Genomic DNA, 21262 nt, shown 5'->3' on the forward strand with positions numbered 1-21262 from the left:
TATTGTCTCTTAAATAAAAACTGTTGTAATTAATTTTAACATGTTAACAGAAGAGTCCAACAAAGTATACTTTAGGCTTTAGAAACTTGGCTGAACAAAGAGTCTCTGGTCCTGTTGATGATTGGCTTTGCCGCTGAGAGCACCGGAAGAGATTGCATGTATGACTGAAGTTACCTGCATGGCTGCCTGGTGGTAAAGATGTGCACAAAGACTCACCCTGTCCTGAGAGTGCCCTGAACGCCAGAGAGCTTCCTCCTTGTGTTGTCATTTGTTATTAATCCCTCTCTCCCCTCCTGCCTCTTGCTGACATTGTTACCAATTAGTTGTGCCCTTTCACATGTCACTGCATCCCCTCCCAGGTGGTCCAGTGGGGCTTTTGAGGCTTACAGCCTTAGTCCCTCCGCATTCCGGGGCCAGGGCAGGAAGAGGTGTCCACTGTGAAACAGCCCTAGTTTTCAGAAATAGAAACCTGAAGGTTGTGTGCCGTAATGCACAACCTCCTGGCCACTGTGGACAAAAGCACCCTGCGGTCCTCTTTCAGGAGCCAGGTCTGTGTATGAAGTGGCAGGTGGCAGTCCCATCACCTCTCCTGCTAAGGACAGGACCAACTGGGACACATCAGACTCCAGAGCTATCAGCACCACAGCTAACATGCACATAGTCCAAGGAGGCCCAGGCGATGTCCCAACTGCTGGCCGGCCTACAGCTCAGGGGATGATGGCAGGTATGTTTGTAGCTTATGAAAGTGGAAGGTCCCTGGTCTCCTGAGCATTATCCAGTTAAGGCTGCTGGTGGGGCCAGGCCAGATGGGGTCCGTAGAGATGAAAGCCACATTTAACACACTCAGTGCCATTTAACCAACCTCCTCCGTGTGCTCCGGAGTGGGCCTTTGAGAGAAGACACCGGAAGCTTTTCAGATGTAGAAATGTTACCATGCACCTTGTACTGACACTGTCACGTGACTGAAGTCTCTCTCTAGGTGCTAACATTCTCTGCACACCTCAGTCTGCCCTGCCTCCTCAGGGGCTTCTGTTGGGTTGGTCACTTCCTACAGGGATGGCCTCTCATTACAGTTGCCTTTGACGGGGGAGGGGAGTGGGGGGGGGGGCTTTCTCTGTAGGGACATGGCTCCTTCCATGACATTTCTCTTGAATAGGCCTTTCCTTTCTATTCTGACTCAAAAGCCTAGGGCAGGCAATGGCAGGTGAGGGGCCTGTATGCCTTCTTTCATGGTGGGGTAGCAAGTAAGAGTATAGATTCAGTCCCCAAGGATATAGGCTTTCTGCCCCACCTGGGGCTTCCCAGCTCGTGTTCCCCTTACTGCTGGTGGCTATTTATCTCCTGAGATGAACAGACAGTCGCTGAGGATTATGCTGCAGTGGGAGCCTGGGCCACAGAGGCCATTATGTGAGAGGCCAGAGGGCCACGACAGCAGGGCGAGGCCCCTCAGTGGTTTCCTTCTTGCTGGGCCCCAGCCAGGAGCTCCTAGCCCTTGCTTAAATAGGAAGGAGCAAAGGGTTGGAAACTGGAGTCTGCTGTATCAGGCCCAAAGCTGGGTGTGGGCTGCGGAGCCACTGGTATGTGAAGTGGGCAGCTGTGGCTTCTAACTCGGAGGTAGAGGCTCCTGGAACCACTCAGCCATGTGACTCTGTACTGCTAGCCCGTCCCCAGAGCAGCAACCTACCATTCAGGAGTGCTTGTCGTAGAGGGCATTCCTTTCCATCCGGTGAAGTGGCCCCCAGCACCTAGCGCAGTTCCAACCAGCATTTGAGTCTTGGGTCCCAGGCGAGGAAAGACTCCTTTGTCAGCCTGTTCCTGGGCCCAAGAAGTGCTTTCCTGGCCCAGGAGTGGCCCAGTGACTTCAGGACGGGCTGGGAGGAGCTGGGAGGGTGCCTCTCCATGTGTGCTAAGCAGCTCTGCCTCCTTACCGGGAATAGCTGCCCTGCACGTTCTCTGTGACACGGTCTTGCAGGTGGATCTGTCCCGAGCTGGGCTTAAGGACCATCTTCTCTTCTGGGTTTGGATGCCTGAGCTAGGGGGACTTCTTTAGGAGTCTGTGCAGATGACCTGAAGGATGGGGGTTAACTTCACCAAGTCATGATAAATCTAGCTGGCAGACATTAGCTTTTATTAATAGAAGTACTTGTGTAATAAGGAGGGCTGGGCCCACATTCCTCTATTGCTCTCTACATGAGTCTTTGAGACAAGGACCCCACTGAACCTGCAGCTTTCCAATCTGACTAGACTGGCTGGCCGCAGGCTGCAGAGATCCTCCTGCCTCTGCCTGCCAGGGTTGGGCCAGTCTCAGGTCCCCATGCTTACACAGCAAGCTCTGTACCACTGAGCCATGCCTCCAGCTCCTGTAGTCTTCATTAAGCCTCTGAGCAGCCTCCCACCCAGATACAGCACATTCAGAGCCGCCTTTCTGGGCTGATTGGCTCAGCTCAAACACAGAGAAGTTGACCACCTTCCACCTCTCTCACAGCTCCCTCCTGGTCAGGGTTGCTTTCTTATGAATTAGATTTGAGGATCTGTGTCCTATGTTTTCACTGAACATCTTATGTTATTTGAAGGCCTGTGGTTCACGTTTCTTCTGTTTTTTCCTGGGCCACCAGGACTAGGCGGAGGTGGCCATAGAGGTCCCATGAAACACTCACAGTGGGACTCACCTCAGAGGCACCTGACCCTCTAGGACCGGAGCCTGGCCAGCTAAACAGGCTTGGTGCCTCCCAAGTCACGATGCAGATTCCTGGCTTGTTTTCTGCCCTCACTGGGCAGTGCCGTCCTGCTGACATCCAGAGCTCCTCCTCCTCCTCCTCCTCCTCCTCCTCCTCCTCCTCCTCCTCCTCCTCCTCCTCCATTTATGCGTTGTCATGAGTGCTGGTTACTGCAGCCCAGTCTTTCCTGGAGGGAGGGCTGCATAGAGGCACCACGGACAGGGAATGTTCCTGTCAGGGCTGCAGGCTGAGGGCGGGAGCCAAGCTGAGACGCCCTGCATCCTCCCTTGGATGTAAGGATGAGGAAACCAACCCAAGCAGCAGGGCCTTCCACAGTGTTGGCCTTTCCCCGAGTTCCGTTCCTCTGGGGTCTGTTGTTCTTCCTTAAGTAGGGAAATGAGCAGAGGACTGGCGTTTTATCCCGGTCAGAGTGGGCTCAGCTCTCCCAACAGGACCCAGCGAAGGGAGGCCGGAGCCTGTGAGCTGTGATTTGTTTTTAGTTCTTTTCTATTTTATACCTTCTCTCTGAGGTCACTTTCCTGCCTCCCTCAGCCCTGCTTGCTAGCGGGCTGCTCTGGACTGCATGCTCTGGAGCTGCTCCCTCCTGCTGCCTGTGTGGTCTGTCCCTTAGGAAATGTCACCTCCTCAATTAGTTTAGTGGACTCAAGATAGATCCAGCACCAGCCCTCCATGAGGACAGGTTGCCTGGCTTGAGTCATCAAATGGGAATACACGTGGCTGGACGGAGTCCTCATCCTCTGCAGAGAGGAGCGGGCCAACCCCAGGAGAAACTTGGGCTTGCTGAAGGGAGATGTTCCCAGCCTCAGGGAAGGTTATGGGAGGGATGGTGGCTTCTCCCTGGGCCAGGCCATGTAGCTAGGTGCTAGGTGTATCTGCAGTCCCTTCCCTGTGGTGCACGTCACCCCAGAGGCACACAGAGGTGGCAGAAGTGCTGAGTGTCTCCTTCGCTCTCCTTCCCCACCTGCAGGTGTTTGAGGAGCTGTGGAAGGGCGAGGGGAAGACAGCAGCCCAGATTGTGTCAGAACAGCAGCTGGAGCTGATGCAGGATCGAGAGGCCCTGGAACAGCTCTGCCAGGCCACCATAGATGGACACCCCCAAGCGGTGACTATCTCCAATGGGAGCAAGGTCTTCCTATGCAGCAGGAATGAGTCAGCTTGACATCTGTCCACAGTTCCTGCTGCCACCCCAGACCCTCCCTCCTGAGGGCTGGCCCAGCCCATCCATCCCTACTTTAGTGTCAGCACTTGAAACTCAAAGAGACAAAATCAGAAGAAGAACACACTTCTTGTCCTGTGAGGAAAGTTCGCTAGTGTTTGCTCTCTGTGGAGTTAAAGGGGCAGTGTCAAGGCTCCAATCCCAGGTTTTAACTTGGGGGGTCTGGCACTCTCTCCCAGAGTTGTCATTTACATTCTGTGTGGCCACCTCCATGTTGTCAGGAGGACCTGCTGCAAGCAGGGAAGAGACCAGGGATGCTTCAGTTCTGTGGCCTGGGAGAGGAGGGATGAGACCAAGAGGAAAATGATCTGTAAATTACAGAGAAATCCTTTGACAGAAACATGGCTGAAAACCAAGTCATTTTGTGTTCTTAGCATAGCACGAGAGAGAAAAACCATGCCAAGTTGCAGGTCTCCCCCTCCCAACCCACCCCAGGTCTAATCATATTGTCTAGAGAGAGATTTTCAGTGGGGAAAAAATTACTAGTATCTCTTTCAGAATAATGCACACCGCCTATCAGTGCGCAGGGACGCTGACGGCTCTGTAAAGAGCCCTTGATGGGGAAACGAGCCCACCCCATCCCAGCAGTCTCCATCTTCCTGCCCCATCTGCAGTGACTGATAAGGACACACTTGGTTTCAGACTCATCCTGCGGCACTCAAGTACACTAACTGCCAATCAGGACACTTGCAGAGAGAGGCCAGTGTGTGGTTATTTGATGTCGCTCAGTCCCTCCTGCCCTTACCACCCCCTCCCTGCCACAGTGCTCGCTGAGAGAGCTGCCATCCTGCAGGTTTGTTTTCTAAGGAGCAGCTCTTGTTGGCAGGGAGCAGGGGTGCCTGTCCAATGGCACTAGAGAACTTGAGAGGCACCCCTGCCTGATTATACCCGATGCTCATCACAGAGCTGACTGACTCAGGCTCCTCCCTGTGTCATTGTAGCCCCAGAGGAGAGTGTTCTGGGTCCCGCAGCAATCATTTGTGATCACCATTCCCTTGTTCTAATCAGAAGCAGAGGAGCCAGGGCCCTTTTGACAGGAGCCTAGAGAGCTCTCGATTTAACCCCCCTCATCTCCTTCCTCACTTTACATCTTCCATGAAGGGAAGAAAGACCTGAATTTAATTTGCAATCAGTGGAAAGCTTGCAGATTCTTGGTATGAGTCTCCTAATTCACCTCCTAACTTGTTTTTACAGGTGATGGATGTGAAGAAAAGAAACCCCAAAGCTATAAATAAGCTGATTGGGTTGGTCCGGAAAGCAAGCCTCAGCCGAGCAGACCCAACTCTGATAAAGGAAATATTGGAGAAGAAGCTGTCACTGTGATATGTGGTGAGGTCCTTCTACCTGAGGGAGGACACTGTGGCCCTGAGAACAGGAGCCCGTGAACGCTGGTGTTTGTGTGGGTACAATTTGTGTCTCTCAGTCCCTGGCCAAGCTACACCTCTTGGGAGGTAACATTTCACACATGTGTCCGCTGAGACCCTATGACCTGGGAAGCAGCTGGAGGTCTGCCTCGCTGTCTGGAAACGGTTCTGTGATGATGCCAGCCCTGGTTAAAGAAATAGCATGTTCTACTGTGAAGGAATTCTAAACAGAATAAAGCTTATGTCTCAACTGCAGATGCCGGTGAATGCTTCCTCGGAGCCAGGTACTGAAGGCCGACAGACTGGGATGGCAATATGGATGTAGTATGTTATGGATACAGTATATTAAGACCTACAAGTGAGCTTATGAGGAAGAAAACAACCACCCAAACTCATGTCACACAAACACTGTTCATCGAGGGTGGGAAGGAAGGTGTAGGCGCTCTCATTTGCTGATGAGTACAGGCTCTACTGTGTGGTCAGCTCCCAGTGAGTAAAGGGACACAGACGGTCTCAGATAAATTTAATGAATAAGATATATGCTAAAATAGCCATAAAAATTAACGTCCACGTCAGAGATGTACACCCTTCCCCAACACAATGCTTTAGGCCAAAAAAAGATCAAAGAGAAGATCTGAAACATTGACTTGTTTTACCTGGCAATAATAAGATCATAAACTAATAAGTCAGAATGTTGACCTTTAACTGTCTTGAAGTACAGCTGACGGTGGTGAGGAAGGCCATTGCCTCCATCCCTCTCTGGAGTCCTGGGCACCCCCTTGTTTCTTACGTGCCTGCTCCCTCAGACACAGCACACTCCTAATGACTAGTTTTCCAAATGTGTTTTAGAAATAGCTGTCAAACTGTCAGTGAAGGGGGTGGGGGAAACCTTGGAGGCCCTCATCTTAGACCAGATTCTCCAGCTTGGTAAGATCATTGCTGGGGGCCATCCTTCCAGGGGCAGCTGAGGGATAGGGGAGAGTAGACAGCCCACTTCCACCACCAGACAGTGGCTCCTTGCCCAGCCAAAAGCTGAGATAGAGTGGACACCAATGCTGTGGTTTATTTCCGACGAGCAGGAGGAGATGCCCTGTAGAACGTTACCTCCCCCAGGGAGCCCCGGGCCCCACATTGTGTTCCCTGACGAAGACTGCCTGTTGCAGGGCTTTCTGCTAACCTCCCTACAAGAGAGAGAGGGGACACCTGTGGCTCGGCAAGCCTGTGGCTCGGCAAGCCTGAGCTCCAGTGGCCAGAGGGCTCAGATTCAAATTCATAGAGAACAGTAAGGTTCACTTTTACAAACTCCATTTTTACCAAAGGTTCTGGCTTGGTCATCAAGCTTCTCAGAAAGCACTGACAGCTGAAGCCCTGGCCTCACCTTGGTGGTGGTGCAGCTGGGTAGGAGTCGTTTCCAGAACCGATGTTGTCGACCGAGAAGAGCATATGGAGTGAGCATTCCCAGAGGCGATGCCCTCGCACAGTCTTTCTGAGGCTCTCCCATCCAGCTCTGACACAACCACCCTGTCCCCTTGTTGTCTTGAAACCCTAAACCAGGCGGCTAGAGGTCATACATGGCACAGATTCCAGGGAAAAGCCAAGGCCAGCTCTGACACATCTGAAAGATGTGTTTACAGAACACCTTAAAACTCAGGAAGGGTGGCCTGCCGGTGCACAGGCCTTCCATCACTGCACAAGCATGAATGTGGTCTGGTTCTGTTTGTACCAGCTAGGGGAACTCTCATTAAAATGTATGAGTTGGGGCCAGAGCTGAGGCTACTGCCATCTGTCAGTGGAATCCACACACCTGTAGCTGGATGTGTGACTCAGAAGCCATCCCGAGCAGGGGAAAGTGCTGGAAACTGGTGATTTCTCAACCCAGCCCCACCCCAGCCACCTCTGCCTGCTCAGGCCCAAACCATGCACCTGCCGGATCGTGGCTTATCGATGGTCCTCCTGGGAAGCTAACACAGGGAATATAAGTTCGTCTAACCCAAGGAACAAATGTCCAGGCAGCTTTCCCCTCCCTTTGTAAGAGGGGCTGCTAACCACCACAACTTTCAATTCTGGGTCTTCTCGGTCAAACGCCAGCCTTTTACACTTGCCAGGTTCATGCATGAGGGGAACTTCTGTTCACTTCTCTCAAGGCACGGATAGAAAAACTACCAGTATTCTACCAAGGTCAGTACCATCCCTGCCCCCTCTTAACATAATTATTGGTAATCTGGAAATAGCCATGAAAGGTTTGAGAATGTACCTCTTCAAGTGGGTCATCTCAGTATTGTAGCCTATGGCATGGCTCACAATTTATATTGTGTCTTTCAATTAGATTGAATTTAGTTGTTCTCATTTCAAGGACTCCAAAGACTAATGAGGGAAAACAGTCCATCTAGAAGGCCATGTAATTAGCCCACTGCCAGAAGCAGTGTGGATGCGGCCACTGGGCTGCTTTGGCAGGTTCTAGACAGAGTCACCTGGGGAGTGCTCTTCCACGACCCATGGGTGGGCAAGTAGAAGGCAATGCATGAAGTCCGCTTCCCCTGGCTCCCAGGTCAGGACTGAGCAGAGTCTTTTAAGATCATCAGCACCAGATCCCGTGTCCAGTGTCTGCAGGGACAGAAGAGGCCTGACTGTTGGCGCTCCTTTTGTAGACTTGGCCCAGGACATTTCACCTGACACACTGAGGACAGGCTTGTGCAGCCTCAGCTCAGTGAGTATAACCTGGCCTGAGCACTTCCGTCGCCTGCCTTTTTAGGTTCTGAGGTGACACAGCCCGTCTCAATGCCCTGAAAGAACCCAGAATGAACACAGGGACAAAATCCTGTGGTCAGGATTGTGTGGGCAACAGTGACCTGGGTGAACTCACATCTTCAAAGACAAGAACACAGCGTGCTGTGACCAGTTCTAGCTAAAACCAGCCACATCAGCCGGCGGGCTCTGGGACAAGGAGCCACAGATACCGACCCACCCAGCTTCCCTCTCCCTCTCCTGTGGTCCTGTTCCCCTAAAGAGCTCCACAGAAAATCTCTTGCTAAAGCCCTGTTTATCCAGTTAACGAGCCACCGAAATAATCTGCCCTCCAAAACAAGTAATGAGTTAATAATGCCTGGATGTAAAGGGGATTTGCTGAGGCAAAATTATCCCAGAAGCCATTCTGAGTCATCCAAGAGCTTTTTGTGAAGCATTAGGTTTGTGATGGTCATTCCAAAAGAAGAAAAAGTCAACTCCATTCTCTTTAAATGTCTCCTTCCTTGACAGACTTAAGGGTGGAGTACACACTCTTGACAAGTTGTTCTAAACTGGTATGTGATGGGGAGAGGACATGGAAAGGGCTAAGATATCCCCTAAATGTTTTAAAGCTGCTGTGGCCTCAGCTGCCAGGGAACCGCTGCCTCGGGAAAAGCTAACGGCAGAAATGACTCGAGGTTTGCAGCAAACTGTACTGTCCCAGGCCAGTGACTTGAAGTGGCATGTGCAAGAATAGCTGCCCTGCAATAAAGCATTTCATGAACATGGCAAGCCCGATAGCCATCTCTGTAAACACCCAGCTGCTAATTAGCAACCCAACTAGACTGCCCTTCAGTGAGAACTGGAACATAGTCATGTTTAACATCATGCCTGTGACATGCTCCACCATGCTGGCCAGACTTCTCTTCTGAAGTAACCTGGGGTACACTAATCCGGAATGGGTAGCCACATTACAACTTTAGACCTCTAAATGGAGCTGGAAGCAAGCTCACGTGATTACTGCAGGGATGCAAACGACTGGCCGCCCCAACTAGACCAACCCCAGACAGTCACAGATCCAGTCTCTAGCTTCGATTCACGTGACAACACCCCACCTCAAGATGTCTTAGTGGGCTGAAAACCAACAACTACATCTAACCTAAATACAAGCCACTTGGTGAGGACCTGCTACTGAGGACTGCCAAGCACTGTATGGAGACCGTGTCACACAACAGACATCACTCCACTCTCGGGATGTCACCGTACTTTCCCCAACCATGTTAAACCAAATGGGGGCCATCTTCCAGTGGCTCCATCAGAGAAAGGAAGGGTTTAATGATCCAACCACCTTTAATTAGTTCTTCCTGTAACTGCGCTCCAGAGCTGGGAGACTGGAATTCATCCCAGGAAACTATTTGAGACTGAATCTACACTGGATTTTCTTTGTTCAGATTTTTTCAAAATCCATTTTAACTATCCCGGTGTGCTCATGTATTTTGAACCATAAAATTCACTCAGTCTAGACCTTAAATCAGACCTTGAATTATGGATCCAGGTTGATGTTGTGATGTTCCAGGAACCCTCTTCTCCCTGTCCCTGCTGAGGTCCATCGGGCTAGACACAGCGACGCCAATCCAGGGTCTGTGCCAAACAGCAGTGTCTACTGCTGCTCCTCAAGCATGCCAGCTGGTGACACCGTCAAAGGAAGAGGACACAGTCCCTGGACCATAGTTTAGACATGTCAGATACCTTTACAATTTCTCTCCCAAAATGTACTACCAGAGAGAGACAGAGACAGAGAGAGGAGGGGGGTTCAACCTGTGAACTTTAGGACTAAAATAACCTACCTTGCGACTCTTACTTCCCACAAAGAGCTCCTGTCGTCACCTGTCTGCCTAGAGCAGTGTTCACTCTTCAGATCATCGGATGGGACTTGCTCTCTGTCTATAGCTCCGATTTGCTCTGGGCATGTCCACACCATTCCTGACTACTTAGCTCAACTGCATGGGCCTTGAGGTGCTCGATGCTCTATTCCCAGATCAGTTTTCTGACTTCCGTTTTGTAAAACTCTGAGCACAGCCCTCTTGAGGAAGTCTGTAAGCATTCAGAAACAAACAGAGAAGAGCCAAGTGAGTTTGCTACCAACATCCCACCCCAGGGAATCTGATTTCCAGACCCTTCCCCCTTAACCTAAGTCTACGTCAGTACCTTGGGGTGGGGTGGGGAAGAACAACACACAGTCACTCTTCCCCAACAAGCACCTTCCACAAAGGGGACTCTGGGGTGTATAATAAATTAATAAATATGTAGAAAAGGTAGAGAGTATAGCCAAGTAGCAGCATGCTTGCTTAGCATATTTTTTTTAAAGGAAGAAGAAAAAAGAAATAAGGACTTGAGAAGAATCAATACAGATACTGACGGGCATAAAACCACAAAGCTAAAGAACTCCATTTGCAGATACGGCTTCAGCATTCCATGATGTGGCAAACACAGATAACCAGACAAAGTGGGGTTTGAAGGAGTAACAGTTCCTCTAGCTGTTCCTCTCACTAACTGAAGCTACTCTCCTTTTCAATGGAGACTTGAGGGCACTCATCAGGAAGACAAGAGCAGGCCAATTTACTGGGCCTTCCCCATGCTGGCTGCTGCACCATGGCTAGGCAAACTGCTTTTCAGGACAAATGTAAAGTCAGCAATGTTCCATGAACAGGTATCAGGGATCCTTGTTTAGCCTATGATATACTGCTAGGCTGGCTCCTAAAGCTCACCCAGCCCTGGCCAGATCTCCAGGGCATTTGTCTCATGGTCTGGCTCTCTAGCTTCCTCAATCCAAAGCTGCTTCAAGACCCTACAAAGACCCCTCAGCTCTGCAATGCCCTCCTGTACCAGGACCTGAATGACATACTAGTGTTCCTGAGGTACAACCAATGGAACTGGTGTCACCCTTGGGGCTCAGCAGAGATGCCCACAAAGAACAGAGCTGGGCCTAGCATCCCTCCATTGGGGAGCCTCCACCTTCTCACTTCAGAGCTGGGTCTGAACATAAGGGGACTTTAATAATCATAAATACCAGTTGTTTGTGGTCTCGTTTTTTCTGGGTTCTTCCCTGTCTTTGTATGGCTGTGGCTGAAGTATGACCATGCTGCTAGGAGCAGGCTGGCAAGTAGCCAGAGTCACCAGTACATCTCCACTGGCGTATCCTCCACAACTGGATACTAGACATACACCATGGCCATGAAGAGGGAGTCACCAGTAGGCATCTAGCTTTACAAGCTCCCTGGGACCCGTATGCATTCCATCCCAGCCACCAACATGAGCTGAACAGTGCTCACTTCTCTACAAAGTGCAACCTATTAGCAAAAGAGAATAACAACCAGTGTTTTTACAAGTTGCCATCAGGATAATTTTATCTTTTGTACCCATTCCAAACTCTGCTCACCCCCACAAAAAACATCCTCTATGGCTGCACAAGTTAACGTTTCTTTTCATAAAACACCTAAACAATAAGGGTTGGGTTTTTTTGCATAAGTATATGATACTACACTTTGTTCATCTGATCAAATGCCTAGGATCCAAAGTTTGCATAGGTATGCTTCATTTTGTGCAAATCTTCCTAAATTAAGGCAGTCTTGGGTTTGGGTTGTGTTCCAGTGACTAGAGCAAGCTCTCAAGCTGCAGCGGGAAGAAACTCCCCACATTCCAAATTCTTGCCGTGGGAATTTTCGGGCGGACAGCCGGGGCTGGGGGATTCTCCCACAAATAAGGCAATACGTGCGGAGAGACTGCAAGTCCTAGAGTAAATTCATAGCGGCAGATGATGTGTGCCTGTGCGGCAGGCGGAGCTCCACATTGTTCTTGCAGTTTACAGAGGGTAGAGGCTACCAGGCATGTGCAGACAGCTGTGGAGGAGCTTCCTTGAGGCTGCCGAAGAGCTGACCCCCACCACAGATGTGCAGAGGTCACAGAACCTCAGTGTGTGCTCGGTGCTGTCTGAGCTACAAGCTGAATGATCCACTCCAAGGGATGGAAGAGCAACTACAGATCATGTGAAGAGGAAAAACTGAGCAGAAAGACCCACCAAGGGGACCGCCAGCCCAGAGATCTACATTCTGTATAACAAGGGGAGACCCGGCTGGAGAGAGGAGATGCACGCAGAAACCCTCCCTACAAATCAAGTATTGTCAGGAAGTATCAAAGTAGACAGTTTTGGATAAGCAGCTTTGCATTTAACATTCAGTCAAGACACTATAACCTTATAAAACCGAATCTCTATTAAAATAGTAGTATAAAAAGCTAACAGCAGGAGTCCTCGAAGTCCCCCAGGATCTTGTAACACAGAATTGAGTGTTCTTGAGCCAAGGCTGCCAGCTCCTTCAGGAACTCTGGGAATAGAGCGGCAGCCAGCATGGTGTTCTTCAGTGGCAGAGGCAGGTTTGGGGGTGCCCCAGGCACCTTGGCCCTGTGGCTCAGGAAGGGCTGAAGCACTCGTGGAGGGCCATCCACAAGGGTCTTGTCTCCTTCTGTCCTGGAGACCTCTTGAATGGGATCTGAAAGCAGAAAAACGGCAGTCCTGGAACTCCTAAATAACAAGTGTGTGGGAGAGGGGCAAGTGCTTTAGGGGAGGGAATAGTCCTGGGTGCAGTTCCTCAGCTGACTAGATCCTGAAGACAGCCTTCAAGTGCTCCATGACCAGCTTGTCCAGCAGATAACAGCTAGCACTCAGCTTCTAATACAGGACTGTTAGCCTAAAACTCTACACAGGGAACCTCATACATAGCTGTGGCAAGACTACAGGGTTGACAAACTCCCAGCCAGACACTGTGCTGGCACACTGAAGTCCTGGCTATTTGTGAGGCCAAAGAAGAAGGACCATGTGATCAGCATGGGCAACAAAGCAAACCCCTGGTTGGATGGATGGATGGATGGATGGATGGATGGATGGATGGATGGATGGGTAGGTAAGTAGGTAGGTAGATAGATAGATATAAATAGATATAGACAGACAGATTAGATAGATAGATAGATAGATAGATAGATAGATAGATAGATAGATAGATAGATAGATAGATATAAATAGATATAGACAGACAGATTAGATAGACAGACAGACAGACAAGAGTCGGACTTCCAACAGTACCTGCTACCACTAGTGTCAACTGAGTGGAGACTGGGCTCATGGGAAATTTACCAAGGACACCTGTGGCCCTTCTGCTCTCCTAACACCCCAGTGTGTGTGTGTGTTGGGGGGGGGGGGGGAGTCCTGGTCACCAGGTGCAGCTCCTTAAGCTCTTGTATTCTGCAGCTGTTGCCATGACCTCCAGGGCTTCCCAGAAACCCCAGCTCCTCCTGGCTGGGTCCTGCAGCTTCAAAACACAAGGGTGAGAGATTCCTCCAGATCACCAGAAATAATGGCGAGGACCAGACTAAGAATCTCATGCAGCCATCAGGATCCAGTGGTAACAAAGGCTGGGAAGCCAGCGTTTATAGAGCATTGCTAGAGGCTTGCATCCCCGTTTCAGTAACACAAGTCTGAGATGACAGGGCCCAAGTTCTAACATATCTAACTGATTTGCATTTTTAGACCATATCAACCTTATTAATTAAAATGGTCCAATATCCCTGACTCTTTAATTCCTGGGCTCTCCAACCTTCATATATTTGTAGGAATTATTTATGCCACCTTCTGCCCCCTACCCAAATGATCTCATTACTCCTTCTAGATCTCTATATTCCAGCTCTTCATTATTTTGGCTGCTTTTTAGAATTCAGCCCCATTTTTCAACACTTTTCAGAGTGTTGCTTAACGACAGCACTAAAAATGCTTGACATTTATAGTACTTTCCACAGCTCACTACGATAGTCTTCAGTGTTAAAAAAAATCCTCCGCTCTGCTGCTTTAAATATCCTTTTGGATTAAAGCTTATCACAGTTCATGTCACAGAGAACTAGAGAAGTTGAGAAGATGTCCCCCACTACCCCTACCAGAAATTCTTCCTCACATGTCCTGACAGGAGATGAACAAGAGTGGGAACAACGTGGAGGTCCACAGGGCAGCCTTGGCAATCCCTTCCACACTGCTCCTCAGGCACCACAGCTCTCCCTCGGGCCATCCAAGCTTACTGATGAAGCTGGCCTGGATCCCACTGGGGATCGGGACACTCGCAGGCTTCCTGCTCAGACCAGAGTCTATGCTGTGTCGCTGCTCACTATCTGGAACTCCATCTCCACATTTCTGTTCACCTACATCCTCCTAAGCTTCAGAGGCGCTAACAGCAGATTTTGTCGCCTCCTGGCTTGGTTACTCCAGGCAAGTGGCTCCACCTCTCTGTACTTCTGCTTCCACTGACCTGTCAAAAGCTCCTGGGATGACTTAAGGATCCAGTGAGTCACTGGGTGTCAAGTACACAGGGGCCATAGACTGCATACGGAGTTCTTCAGCTGCCGCTGACTTCCCACGGCCTGTGCGGTTCCTGCTCCACAGCCCCTCAAGCCCCTCCCTCCCTCCCTGGTTCCTGCCCCATGTACTAGAGGCTTGCACCGTTTTTCAGCCACACACTGCTCGTTTACCTGTGCTGTACTTAGTGTCTCCAAGGGTCAAACCCACCCAAGAACGTGTCTCACAGCCTCTGGCCGGTCTATTCCTGAAGACCAAAAATGCTTTGCACCAAGTGTGACCCACATTTCTTCACACTCCTGCTCCTCTCCAGAGTGCCTTGCATTCCTCGTTTCCAGCTTTCTCTTTCAAACTCGCCCCTCCTCTAAACCAGGCTTTTGTGGGTATGTATCTAGCGTGACTTGTGAATTAGAAGTGTCACTGCTAAGGTTTATCTGCCCCGTTTGAATCCAAGAATCTTTGCTCATGAGGCAGAAGAGTAGCAAAGGAGTCTAGAAACTTGCAAGGACATCCTTCGGGCGGTTCCCACAGTTGCTGAGGTGGACCTGAGCTGGCTTGCCACCAGGGAATGGACTTTCAGTGTGTCACAGTAAGCAGACTTGAGTGATCACCTGGCCTAGCTCACCAGGTCAGTTTCCTTCTCTATAAAACGGGCCGACATCTAGAATCAGAGGGCCACCCTTCTAGAATCAGAGCTCAGTTAGAGGCTCTGAGTGTAAGTCAGAGCCCAGCACTATTGTTGCATAGTTTTAAAGTATTTATGTGGGCTGGCTTTCCCTTCTTTTCCTTCCTTCCTTCCTTCCTTCCTTCCTTCCTTCCTTCCTTCCTTCCTTCCTCCCTCCCTCCCTCCCTCCCTCCCTTTCTTTTTTCAAGCTGAAAAGGTCCCTAACCCTCAGTAGGCGGTGACTGGTCTGTGTAGCCGGCACAGGCAGTCCTCTGCTTCCCTGTCGTGAGAGCAGTGGTGGTCTTCACTGCTGCTGGAAGCATCCGTGAGGAGGCTGGCCTTTCCGAGGGGACACCATGAAGTGAAGGCTGTGCAGAAGCTAAATGGTGGGCAGCTCTGGCTGCTGAATATAAAAAGGGCCCGACAAGCATGTCCACACCCAAAGGGAGCAGCAGGAGAAGGAAGTGTCAGTCAACAGGACCAGGACTGGATTCTGAAATGGTGCCCGGGGTCTGAACAGCGGCTGTGGAAGGTGTTCAAGATTGACTCAGAGGACTTCAGAAGCTGGGCAGCGAAAATGTCCCGTTCATCTGGCATCAGGGCTGGGCAAAGGGCGTGGCACACAGAACTGGAGACCCAGATAATGTGGCCCTGCACTTGATTCTCACCATGAACTGCTCCAGCCCTGTGAGAACAGGACCTATTTGTGGCAATCATATCACAAGGACATCAGAAGCCAGCTCTCTGTTCTTGGTGACAGAAAGCTATCTCACTGAGATTTGGATTTCTGGTTACAGTGGAGAGTGTCACTTGGCTAACTAAAAAGCAGTTAGAAAGTTAGTCTAAGTAACTCTACACTGACTGCTTTTATGCCAGCTTGACACAAGGTAGAGTCACTTTGGAAGAGGGGACCCTAACTGAGAAAATGCCCCCACCCGATTTGCCTGTGGTACATTTTCTTGATTATGATGAATGGGGGAGGGCCTGGTTCACTGTGGTAGTGCCATCCCTGGGCTGGTGGTCCTGGCTGTTATAAGAAAGCAAACAGAGAAAGCCATGAGGAACAAAGCAGTGAGCAGCACCCCTGCATGGCTTCTGCATCGTTTCCCATCTCCAGGTTCGTGCCCTGACTTCCTGTGATGGTGGGCTGGGATCTGGAAGTGCAACTGAAACAACCCCTTTCCTCCCCAAATTGCTTTTGGTCATGGTGCTTCATCACAGCAACAGAAAGTAACTAAGACAAACCAATTAAAGGGAAAGTTTTCTTTCTCAAGAGAAGCTTCCTACAAATCAAGTCCCCCGAGTGTCAGGGTCCTAAAAGCATTGATACCAGCTGACTAATGTGAGGACTTCTGTGGTAAGAAGTTCTTGAGCACATATCCCCTAACCACAGCTGCCGAACAAGGTGATCCAGGGCCAAGCTAGGGTTCAAGTGATGCCCACCCTGCCCACTCCACATATGCTGGCTACGGTTCACTGTAGTGTCTCCTGAGGATGCACACATTTGTGCTTGTGTGTGTGTGCGTGCATGCATGCACCCCCTTGCCTCTGTGAATGAGGTTGGATACTCTCAGATAGTTGAGCCTCAGCCCTCTGGCTGACTACCCTGAGCAGGCCGTACTAGTTTTGTATGTGAAGATGGAGCCAGTGTAACCTGTCCACTTCACAGTGCTGTTCAACAACAGAAGTTGACTGTCTAGGAAATAGGAAAGCACCTTACAAACTATAAAATACAAATGAAGCAAGGAGACTGAGCCACTTCTGTCTAGTGGACAGTGTGTGGCTACCATTCTTGACAAGTCTTCCCACTTATAGCACCCAGAGGCTTGCTTCAGCCAACTCCAAGTGGCAGACTTGACCTTGAGTGAGCTCTCAGCCTGAGCCTCAGGGGCTTGCTACATTCCCGCTCTCACTCCCGGAGCTCCACAGCCAGGTGTGTTGCTAGCCTGAACTAACCTGCTAAGTGGTGAGAAACATCCTACCACCCCACTCGATAGGCAAAGATGTGTGGGCCATCCTAGACATCCCGCCATGGCCCACGTGAGTGGGTCCAGGCCAAAGCGGCCAAGCTGGCTGGGGTCAGGGCACACACACACACCCCAAGCCCACCTGTACATGCATTCGTACACAATCGGAGACAGCCATGATTGAAGCCACCAAGCTCTGGCAGTGACCTATCAAACACAAAGGCAAATGAGGCACCTTCTCTCACAGGGTGAACAGCAGCACAAGCTCCTCAGGAGCAGCAGAGCTCACACATCAGTGGCCCGTGTGGCTGAGAGGCCTCAGGGTCTCAATTCCACCTTCCCACCCAACGCAGCCCTCCTTCCCTCCCTCAACCGCCTGCCTTCACTTTTCAAAGTCCCACAAGTTAAACCCCGGCCCACCATTTTACCAGTGGTACCTCGGCAACTTCCTTTTGAAATCTGCTACAGTACCCCAGAAGCTCACCACAACCAGAGTTCTTGCTGTGGCCAGAAAGTACCTTAGAGATGAACAGATCCTTCCTTTAAAAGTCAAGGGAAGGGTAGAGAATGCTGCTGAGTGGTACAGTGTGTGCTTAACCTGCTGGGGGCCCTGGGTTTCATCCATAGCCCCAACTCCAGACATAGCTAGAGACATTGAGACCCAGTGAAGCAAAGTGACCAAGATCAGAGAGCAAACAGAGAGACACGATCCAGTGGCTGCACACAGTTCCAGATTCTTTTCAGTTTCTTTTAATGGTGTGAATTTCTCCCAGAGTTATGTTTCTGCCTCTCATTCCCAGCCTTGTTCCTGGCCACTTGCCTTAGCCCTTAGGCCCAAGTCTCCTCATTGCTTACCTGCCCCATGGAAACCTTGTTCCACACCTGGACAACTGTGGTAAAGCCAGAGCAATATTGGACATTGGCTCGTTTGTGCTCACCAGGGCCCATGTCACAGCTCAGAAGACAATGGACATCAGATTTGTCTAACCAGAACCAAAACAAGGCCAAGCAGCAGTGCTCACTAGGCCTAGGGGCCAGCAGGGCTATTCTGTCAGGAATCAGGCTGAGGGCAATCCTCACTTCTCATCCTAACAGCGTCCACCTCCTAGAGTCCTAAAGCACGTGTGTGTGTGTGTGTGTGTGTGTGTGTGTGTGTGTGTGTGTGTGCAAGATGCTCTGAAAATATAATAAAGAGAACAGATGGCATCTGCAGGGCAGAGATGGCCGAAAGATGGTTCCAGGAGTCCACATAATGCCTCTCTGTGGTCCACAGGTGCTGTGATTTACTGGAGTTTAACACCATCTCGCACATCAGCTCCTTCCCTGAACCACCTCAGCAAGGAAAATGAATGGCCAGCCAGAGCCTCTGTGGAAACCAGGAAGCCCCTCCCTCAGATCTGAGAAGAGGCTGTTCTAAGATGGACACGAATAAAAACATCCTTTGATGCTCCTAGGGTCCAGATGCCAAGCAATGTCTGCAAACGCAACCCAGAATGTGGGGGAGTGGGACCAGGCTGGGACGGACACAGTGGGGAGAGCTTCCTGACCTTTGGTGAGTGCCACAGGGGTCACATCAGACATGTCCACCCGGAAGAGCAGGTACTGCTGGGCTTGGATGAGGAGCCCTGGGAAGTCCCTCTCCACGGAAGCGAACTGCTCAATCTTGTTTTTCACAGACGCAAGGACCTGTCAAAAACCACATGAATGATGCTATTGCTCTACAGCAAAAGTCTACTGTTACCAATACATCTTTTGGGTCCAGCCCTCATTACGGGGACTGTTAATGGTATCAGATGCCTGCTCATTTTTAACTGCCTGTGTGGTCCTGGTAAGGTACCCTCAAAACATCAAACTAAATGAAGATTTGCAGTTTGTCTAGAATAATCACCACAACCAGCTTAATAGGACAGGGAAGGAAAGCAAATTAATGGAATGTGGGATTTTGAAAACTAACAAAACCATGAGAGGAAGGGAAAGAGAAAAGGAACAGGTGTGGCTATAATATACCTGGTAGAGAGAGCGGACGCTGGGCTGGAAGACCATGTTGGTGTTGAGGAGGAAGGAGCGCAGGAGTGGCTGGGGGTAGCTGGCCAGCTGGGTGATGATGCCAATGAGAAGCAAGTTGACATGCAGAGAGTTCTCCAGCATGTTCTCCAGCTTTGACAGGACCACACTGATGAATGGACCTACAGGGAGGACACACAGTGTCAGGGCTGGCTGGCCATGTGGGACCTTCTTACAGCTGCAGAGTCACTGGGGCCACGGTCACGAACCACCCTGGGCCCAGGGTGTGAACACGCATGACAGATATCTGCTTCTCATGTGAGTGAGAGCGAACACCCTGACTCTTCAACCACCTTCAATACTTTGAAAGCTAGAAAGGACTCTGAAAAGCTCAGACACTAAATACTTTTTAAAGATTGAAGTTGCTTCTCTACACTGGTTCTTCATTCCTTGATTCTGTCAGTGTTCAAAATCTGCAATTCACTATCTCTTGGTGCTGTGGACTACATGTAGATGTAAGAGGCCACGGAAAGTGTCATAGCAACAAGTCTTCGTGGAGAGTACCACACATGTTTGAGCAATGTTTAACATGTGACCAGGGACTGTGTATCCTATCCACACACCTGAGAGAGGCCCTGCCTCAGAAAGTGTCACAATGCAGAGGAGTGGGAAAGGGAGACCAGGTGAATGCAGAGGCCCTGGATGGAGGCCTGGCGATGCCTCGCAACTCGGTATCTGCATTTTCTATTTCTGACCAGAGAGAAAGAAGGGATCAGTCTCAGGAAATGTGGTCCAGTGTGACACAGGGGTCTCAAAATGCCAAGCTGTATGATTACAAAAGCAGTTCATAAAAATATATATATTAGCAAAGGAAGCTGTTTCTGCTTCACATTGGTAACAAGTTAATATGGTTTATGTGTTGGTTTACTGAGGACAAAGAAAACAAAAAAAATAATAAATCTGGAATTAATAAAATTACTTGGAGATGTGTTAAATTTTTACCATAAAAGTGTTCCATTAAGCAAGATCGATGAGACTTCTCTATTTCCCCCAGTGGAGCTGTTGATGATGCCACTAAGCCCAGGAATATTTATAAGACATGCACATAACCCTTGACAGATAAACACGCCTTATGAAGACTTCACCACCATTAGCGAGTGTGACACAAACACACTTCATCTCCAGATGCTTCATGCTGAAGTCTGCCAGCAGCGAAGGGCAAAATCCCTATAAGGACTCAAGCTCTCTGGGAAATGAGAGCACACAACTATGCTGAACACTGACATGGATGGGCAATGCAGTGATCCTGTGTCAGGATCTCTAAGAGGCCCTGGGAGGTACGATCCCTTCACAGGCCATACCATCCCTGGGAAGGGTTGGCAGAACTCTTCACCCACTCTCTATGCTGACTGGGTGATGAACCCTAAGGGGATTGATGAGCCTTGGAGAATCTTGCCAAACAAACGTGGAAGTCTACCAAACGTACCCAGAAACCCCACAGACTGGAATGTTGGTTTGAAAGCACCTAATGACTGTCCCTTTAAGAACTGCAGAAATGTCCCTGGGGTTCTTAAGTCACCGCAGTACAGTTCTCTTTCCGATTGCCTTCCTTACCCTCTTCTACGCTGGGCCTGTTTTCCTGTCTCTCGTCTGTCACACCCTCACTCCACCCCCAGGTGCTGACATCTCTGCTTCCTTATCTGTTTCCTTCCATACCAAAAAAAAATCTGTTTAGTAAAGACATAATCAAGTAGGTTGAACCTTCAACAAAACATGTTCCTAATGTACTTTCCCTGAGCCCAGAGTATTCTTGTCTGCATCTAGCCACCCTACCTACAGACACGAATACTGCCGGCCATCAGTGACTAGGGTAGACATGTATGTCCATCACTACTACAAGGGGGATTGAAATAGCTCAACTCCCAGGCAAGGTGGAGAATAAGGTTAAAAGTGACAGTGCATTAAGTCAAGGACAGGAGACTGCCACTGTAATCCACCAATGATGCTAACTATACATTCGTAGGCATGGGCAATAACAATCTATACATTAAACTCCGAATCCTGACTTTATTCTTAGCTGGTTTCTAGCACATCAAAGAAAGCTGCTTAGTAAAAAGCAGTTGCCAGGGGAACCATAAGCATCTGAAAATCAGAAGACTGCACTACTCTCAGAAAGTCACAGGAAACGTTG

The 21262-nt window shown here is 49.8% G+C and overlaps 2 protein-coding genes across 2 annotated transcripts in view; one reads left to right on the forward strand and one right to left on the reverse strand.

Annotated features, from left to right (window-relative positions):
* Gatb (glutamyl-tRNA amidotransferase subunit B) overlaps nucleotides 1-5573 on the forward strand; it is an 80073-nt gene extending 74500 nt beyond the window's left edge. The window contains exons 12-13 of the mRNA XM_059265556.1: nucleotides 3706-3840; nucleotides 5149-5573. Of these exons, the coding sequence (XP_059121539.1) occupies nucleotides 3706-3840; nucleotides 5149-5277 (264 nt within the window). The 3' untranslated portion in view covers nucleotides 5278-5573. The remainder of the gene's footprint in view (nucleotides 1-3705; nucleotides 3841-5148) is intronic.
* Nucleotides 5574-12246: 6673 nt separating this feature from the next.
* The window catches only part of Fhip1a (FHF complex subunit HOOK interacting protein 1A), an 86671-nt gene continuing 77655 nt past the window's right edge, over nucleotides 12247-21262 (reverse strand). The window contains exons 9-11 of the mRNA XM_059265557.1: nucleotides 19075-19253; nucleotides 18615-18753; nucleotides 12247-12589 (exon numbers count right to left, since the gene is read on the reverse strand). Coding sequence (XP_059121540.1) covers nucleotides 12336-12589; nucleotides 18615-18753; nucleotides 19075-19253 — 572 coding nt within the window. The 3' untranslated portion in view covers nucleotides 12247-12335. The remainder of the gene's footprint in view (nucleotides 12590-18614; nucleotides 18754-19074; nucleotides 19254-21262) is intronic.

This window comes from Peromyscus eremicus, chromosome 6, assembly GCF_949786415.1.
Source record: "Peromyscus eremicus chromosome 6, PerEre_H2_v1, whole genome shotgun sequence".
Classification (NCBI taxonomy): domain Eukaryota; kingdom Metazoa; phylum Chordata; class Mammalia; order Rodentia; family Cricetidae; genus Peromyscus; species Peromyscus eremicus.